This window comes from Alosa pseudoharengus, unplaced genomic scaffold, assembly GCF_046254945.1.
Source record: "Alosa pseudoharengus isolate Yale_2024_CS ecotype anadromous, Long Island Sound unplaced genomic scaffold, YU_APseudo_1.1 YU_APseudo_1.1_scf_22, whole genome shotgun sequence".
Lineage (NCBI taxonomy): Eukaryota > Metazoa > Chordata > Actinopteri > Clupeiformes > Clupeidae > Alosa > Alosa pseudoharengus.
This window is the reverse complement of record NW_027468680.1, coordinates 17,626,722-17,634,221: the sequence shown is the minus strand read 5'-3', so window position 1 is coordinate 17,634,221 and position 7,500 is coordinate 17,626,722. Positions and strand designations below refer to the sequence as shown.

At 50.9% G+C, this 7,500-nt stretch overlaps 1 protein-coding gene across 1 annotated transcript in view; it reads left to right on the top strand.

Moving 5' to 3' along the window:
• scfd1 (sec1 family domain containing 1) overlaps window positions 1–7,500 on the top strand; it is a 23,104-nt gene that overhangs the window by 9,970 nt on the left and 5,634 nt on the right. Inside the window, exons 14-20 of the mRNA XM_076300830.1 lie at window positions 738–819; window positions 987–1,083; window positions 2,679–2,749; window positions 5,910–5,989; window positions 6,122–6,184; window positions 6,423–6,498; window positions 6,598–6,651. Coding sequence (XP_076156945.1) covers window positions 738–819; window positions 987–1,083; window positions 2,679–2,749; window positions 5,910–5,989; window positions 6,122–6,184; window positions 6,423–6,498; window positions 6,598–6,651 — 523 coding nt within the window. The remainder of the gene's footprint in view (window positions 1–737; window positions 820–986; window positions 1,084–2,678; window positions 2,750–5,909; window positions 5,990–6,121; window positions 6,185–6,422; window positions 6,499–6,597; window positions 6,652–7,500) is intronic.

Genomic DNA, 7,500 nt, shown 5'->3' with positions numbered 1-7,500 from the left:
GTCAGAGGTAGTCTATCAGCCCTAGTCCAGAAATAGCTGACTTCACCTCACTGGCTCGCTCCTTGAGCAGCCTGCACGTGTGTGTGTGTGTGTGTGTGTGTGCACTCCTCCCTTCACAAAATGTCCTTGGCCGCAAAGTTGTTGTTTTTTCAGAGGTGACAGAGCTGTAGCATGTGTCTCCATATTAGGCCCCAGTTGGACAACACTACTCCTCTTGGTCTGCTCTTGACATGTAAACACATTTTAAACATAAACCCAAAAATCATCTGGAATTTTCCGGAATGATCAGCCCTGCAGTGGATGAGGTGAGACAGAGATGGAAAGATAAGTTCACGTGAGCCTGAGCTTCTCTCTGGTTCTGCTGGGGAAGGGTTTGCTTGCATTAGGCTGGACCGGCCAGATCCAGTTCCTTCCATTTCTGGACCCTCTCTGTCTCTCACACACACACACACACACACACACACACACACACACACACACACACACACACACACACACACACACACACAGCACCCAAGCACTGGTCCAGACCTGCAGAGGTGTTGACATGCGTTCTCCTCCATCACACGTGTTCTGTCTGTAGTCATAATGGTCCCTGAAGAGAGGCTTTCTGTCATGTGCTAGAGCTGTCTGAAGATGCTCTGTGGGGGCTCACATGTGTCCTGGTGGTCTGGGTTGTGTGCGTGTGGTCTCTTCTCTGGCATGTTGAATATGTGTGTGTGTGTGTGTTCACACAGTTCTCTCCCAGAGCTCCTGGAGAAGAAGAGGTTAATCGACCTGCACACCAACGTTGCCACAGCAGTACTTGACCACATCAAGGTAAACACACATATATACACTCACACTCACTCACACTCTCTCTCACACACACACACACACACACACACACACACACACACACACACACACACACACACACACACACACACACAGAGACAAATACAAGCATTATGGGCTTATGTTGTGTTTGGGTATGTTTTCCTCAGTCGCGTAAACTGGACGTTTACTTTGAGTACGAGGAGAAGCTGATGAGCAAATCGACATTGGACAAGTCCCTGTTGGACATCATCAGTGACCCTGATGGTAAGTGAGCCTCAGGTCAAAGGTCATGAAAACACACTCGCTCACACACAACTACGCATAAACACCTACACAGATACACATGCATGCACGTGCTTACACTCTTGTGCAGATATACACACACACACACGCATACACACAGAGACACACAAGCAAGACTCCATCAAATGTTTTTTTGAATGAACAAAAGGGGGAAGGCCATGCGGTGTGGCTGGGGCTTTAGCTCCCAAAACGGTGACAGCTGGGCACGGCTCCCCTAACCCAAACCTCAAGAGGGAGATCAGCGTGTTCCTGTCTTGCCCCGGGGCCCGGTGAGCTCACCGCGGCCACTTAGCCGGCGCAGGACAAGCGGTCCCTGCTGAGATGCGGTCCAATCTCTTCTGCTCCGATGGAAGAGAGAATGGGGGGAGTGCTGCCAGCGGAGGAGAAGAATGGAGGGATGTGAGCCAGAGGAAAGGAGAGAGAGAGAGAGAGAATGAGGGAGGAGGGGAAGGAGCGAGGGAGAAGTCTGGCTGCGGAGAAGCGTGTGTGTCTCTCCCTGAACAGTGCCTGCTTTCAGCAGCGTCCAAAAGATCCCTGGAGAGATGGGTGGGTGCGACTCAATGGCCAAAGGGTTGCGGACACTTTCCCCACCTTCATCGGACAACAAGAGCTCCTCCTGTCCCCGCTGGCTGAAAGCACCTGAGCGTAGCAGACGTGCTGTACCAACACGTCCACTGGGGTGTTATTACTGATCGTGATCTATTGATAAACATCGTCCAGGCCTGATGTGATGCTTCATCACTCAGTGCCTACCTACCTGGCCAGGCATACAATGTTTGGTTACATAGATCATTGTGAAATTCTTCAAAGAAGCGCTAGCCTTAACAGACCAGACCAGTATGTTGCACTTTTTCAGTCTACTGCGTTCCAATATCATAGTTGTCAAGGTCATGAGGTTTTTTGCAGGCATATTAGTGGGTAATTCATCAAGGTAGCTGTAATAGCATTTTAAACCTGCAGGTCTGTTTTCCATTAGCTGCTCAAGTGGCCCAGGTGATGACACGGACTGTCGACCGGGCAGCCGAGGGCCGTTCATTTTTTGGAGTCTCGAGTGGGCCGACTGAGCCCATTCTGGACGCTGCACCTCACATTCCTCCCCCGAAATAGGCCATGGTTGGGGCCCGGCCATAGAGGAACCCCCCCAGGCTGTGGAGACCCTAAGCCCACAGCATAGCTTATGTAGGGGCTTAGCAGACCCGTGGCTGGGTCTGGGGGTCCTTCAACAGGTCCTTTCACCATCAGATCTGCCATAGGGCCTGGTGACGGGGGGATTCAGTGGAGAGAGGTTTTCTAGCTGCTGGGGGGGGGTGGGGGGGTATGTGTGATCTGTCACAGATGCTTATGGATGGTCCTGTAGGAGTTAAGCGAGGGGCCCTGTTGCAGTGCAGAGGGGCTGCAGCCCAGAAGCTGCTTCAGTGGCTTTATGAGTAATGTCTGCTTCTCCTGCATGTTGGGTATGTCTATCCGTGTGTCTATCGGAAATGGTAGTTTGTGGTGTGTGTGTGTGTGTGTGTGTGTGGTGCTCATGTGGTGTGTGTGTTGTGTTTGTTTCACAGCGGGAACGCCAGAGGATAAAATGAGGCTCTTCCTGATCTTCTACATCACCGCACAGATGCCCCCATCAGAGGTGAGAGATCTCTCATTCACACATACATACTTTAACGGCAAATATCTCAAACATTACACACACACACACACACACACACACACCAGCTCACATTTGGTGCAGACACTGCTTCATTAGACTTCATAAAGGTGTGTTCTAGCATGCATAGCATCTAAAGGCAAAGCTCTCTCAAGTCAGTCAAACTCTTTTGGTGTTGTGGACCCCACATAACTGTGACAAATGTGGGGATTGACTTCACATTGGGTGGCCCACTGTTTATCAGTATATTAGGTAAGCAGTTACACGCGTACAAACACACTTCAGACATCAGACCTACGTTCCCATTTATTTAAAATGATCAGTGGATTTAAACACTACATATTGGGGCATCACCCCTTCAGGAGAGGTCCAGGAAGCACCACGTATACAGTCATCAGAGACACACACACACACACACACACACACACACACACACACACACACACACACACTTACTTAACTGGACGTGATCAACGGTGTCAAACACTGGGGCACCGGCCCCTTAGGACAGCTCCAGGAAGCGACAGCAGCGCAGGCATCTGTGCGAGCCCTCACTTTGAGAGAGAGAGAGAAAAAACTAGTTACATAAAGCAGCTCGGAGTCGTGCGCATAACATGGGGAGCAATGGCATCTCGGACAGCAGTCAAAAGCCTCATTGTTCGGTGGGACACATGCAGCGCAGATTTCAGGAGCGCCACTGGCCTTTGAAGGCCTGGCCAAGCATTATTACTCGCGTAGCTGCAATAATGCCGCTCTGTTGAAGCCAAGGGCCCCCTCCTGCTTCGTTTTTTGGCGTGTGTGTGTACGTATGGATGGATGTATATATGTGTGCGAATATGTGTGTGTGAGCTCTTTCAAGAAAAGCTGTGTGTATGCGTGTGTGTGCGTGTACGTGTGTTTCAGCATTCTTTGTGTGTGTGCGCGTGCGTGCGTGCGTGCGTGGTGTGTGTGTGTGTGTGCGTGTACATGTGTTTCAGCATTTCTTTGCGTGGGCGCGTGGGTGTGTGTGTGCGTGTGCGTCCACGTCCGTGCGTGCGTGCGTGCGTGCGTGCGTGCGTGCGTGCTTGCGTGCTTGCGTGCGCGTGGGTGCGCGCGTGTGTGTGTGTGTGTGTGTGCGTGTTGGTAGGAGTGATGGGCTGAGCCATGACCGGCACATTGGCTCACGTGCGCTCACACACCGCTCACGTAGGTGCCCACAAGAATGCGTCCAGGTTGAACACGCGGTCACATCTGCATCCCAACGCCAGAGAGCGCAGGAGATTTGGGCTCCAAGCACACACACACACACACACACACGTGTGTGCACACCCACTCAAACTTATACACAAACATTAACTCACTCACACACACACACACACACTCACACACAAACACACACAGGTGTGTGTGCACACCCACTCAAACTTATACACATACACACACACACACACACACACACTCACACTGACACACACACACACACACACACACACACACACACACGTACGTGCGTGCACCCCCACTCAAACTTATATGCATGCATACACACACATTCACACACACACACACGTGTGCACACCCACTCAAACTCATACACATACATCTCACACACCAGTAAACTCTGACAATTCCTCTCACTCACATCCACTCACACACCAAACACAATCATATGCACGCCCTAGGCACGCATACATTACGTACACAAATACCATCCTAGGATGAGAGACGCTCACGTGCACGCACACACACACACACACATGCTCAGACACTGGTCATTTCAAAGTGCCATTGTCTTCACATTGAAGGACACTAGCTCTGACTTAAACACTTTTGTCATTTCTGCATTCCTACTCAACCTCTTCAATCAAACTCATCTTGGTTGCACCAGTTGAGCCTAAGTTCAGTCGTAAATAGCAGACATCCTGTCTGCACAGCACACACACACAGTACAAACACTTTTGCATCCCTTTTGCATAAGCACACACTCTTTCATCTAATGTCAACACATTATTTACACAGTCTGTAGGTGTTCACCTGCGGATGCACTTAATGTTTGCACTTATCTGTGACTTATCTGGCACTAAATACCCAGAAGTAAACACACACACACACACACACACACACACACACACACACACACACACACACACACACCAATCCTGGTTGGTGGTTGGCCGGTGGCCACAGCCTGTTCTTCTCAGTCTGCCATCATCATCATCCCTGATGAAGCACCGTGGCCCAGGAGGCTCAAACCCCCCCCCCCCCCCCCCCCCCGCCCGCCCCTTCTCTCTTTTCATCTCTCCCGTACGCGTTCATCCCCCCCGTTTCTCCGCGCCTGTCGGGCTGTTCGTTTGGAGCTCTGTGCTGTTCCGGATCAGCGCTGATCCCCGCTCTGCTCCCAGCGCCCTCCCCCCCTCCGCGGCCCCCGCTCAGGCCCCTGTTTGTTTTTCATAAACGCGGCTTTACCTAAAGGAGCCCCGTCTAAACCGTTCTTCCTCTCTCCTCCGGGTGCCTCCCCACAACACACACACACACACACACACACACACACACACACACACACACACACACGTGTGCACACCCATTCGAACTCATGCACATACATACACACACACACACTCAGACACACGTGTGTGTGCACACCCACTCAAACTTATACACATACATACATACATACACACACACACACTCACAGACACACACACTCTCACACACACATGTGTGCATACCCACTCAAACACACACACACACACACACGTTGGACATGATGGTTCCCTCTCACATCCCTGCTGCATACCCCCCCCATGACCTTTGGCCCATGAGGTCACCGTGCCCCTGTGCCTCCAGCAGCGCTGGTTAGTTGGGCCCCTGATCAGACTCTGGTGAGCGGTGCGTTGGCTAGATGTTCTGCTGAAGGATGCTGTGTGTTGGTCTCTGTTGCCTCCGGGATACAATATCAGCGCTGTACGCTGGGAGACTGTAATGAGAACACTGAAAACGCTAAATCCCCTTCAAATGTGCTCCGATCTCAAATAAGAAGGAGCGAGTGAGAGAGAAAGAGACAGTGAGAGAAAGAGAGAGACAGAGAGAGAGAGTGGGGGATGCAGAGCTGGGAGACAGACAAGTGATTGAGGAACTGTTGCTGCTGTTGCTCCCCCTACAGGCGGACGTGGAGCAGTACAAGAAGGCCCTGCTGGACGCTGGCTGTGACCTCTCGCCTCTCAACTATATCAAGCAGTGGAAGTAAGTTTGTGTGCCCTCACATGCGTACACACACACACACACACACACAGTCCCACTTTGCTCTCATCAGTATATGAACATACTGTAGCTGGTTGTTTGTGCGAGGCTGAAACTTGATTGTTTTCATTCCAGAGCTTTCACCAAGATGGCTGCCGCTCCAGCTAACTATGGGAACAGTGGAGTGAAGCCTATGGGGTGAGATCATTATAGAGCCTTCTCTCCTCCCTACCCCTCCACTCTCTCTCTTTTGCTCTGCACTCAGTTTGCTCCAACTGTACAACCGGTGATCATCTTTAGGTTTTACAAAGATGGTAATATGTGTCCTGCTCATATTAATGTGTGTAATCTTTCTTAATATTTTTTAAATCTCTCTCTCACTCCCCCTCTATCTCTTACTTTCTCTCTCTCTCTCTCTCTCTCTCTATGTGTGCAGTCTCTTCTCTCGTGTGATGAACACAGGCTCCCAGTTTGTCATGGAGGGAGTGAAGAACCTGGTGCTAAAGCAGCATGTGAGTCCTCCCTCTCTGCGTTCCTCTCCTCAAAGCGCCCAGTCTCAGGGAGTCATTGTTCACTTGATGTCTTGGTAATGATCATTTTGTGTTTTGCAGAATCTTCCGGTCACTCGAATCCTGGACAACCTCATGGAAATTAAGTCTAACCCGGTGAGTGCATCTCTCTCTTCCTCCATACATTCATCTGTCTATCCATCCATCCATCCATCCATCCATCTATCTGTATATCTGTCCATCCATCCATTCATCTGTCTATCCATCAAACCATTCATCCACACATCCATCTATCCGTCTGTCTTTGCATCCTCCATCCATCCATCCATCCACCCATGATTCCTGTCCTCTGTCACATCTCTGGTGGGATGTTGTGTCCACTAACTGTCCATCCAGTGGGAGCACTAGTCTCTGGGGCCCGTGTGCTGTGTCATATCAAGCTCTGTGAGTCCACCTCCCGCTGACCAATGTTTGTGTGGTGGACTTCAGAGAGGACAGTCTGCTCCAGTCTGACACACAAGGGTCCAGAAGGGAAAGATCTGTTTTTCTTCTCTTATTCTATCTTTCTCTCTCTCTCTCGCTCTCTATCTCTCCTTCTTTCTTCCTCTTTTTTCATGCGCTCGCTTCCTTGCTCACTTGAACTGCTGGTCAGCTGAGCACCTTTCCCACCAAAGGGGCGAGAGTAACTCTCTGTTCTTTTCCGCTGACCGGCGGACTTATGCAAGCCGCACGAGTCCTCACAGCCTAATTCTGAAATATTTCCGAATGGCAGCGCGGATCAAAGGCTTTTATCGCATTAAGGACGGTTTGGCAGCGGCACGGCGCCGCCCTCCCAACTCCTGCCCGCCCGCCACGGAGCAGCATCCTCCTCATCCGCACAGAGAGAGAGAGAGGGTGTGTGTGTGTGTGTGTGTGTGTGTGTGTGTGTGTGTGTGTTTGTGTGTGTGTGTGTGTGTGTCGAGAGAGTCTCATGCCTGTGTAAGGAGAGATGACCTTTGCAGGAGA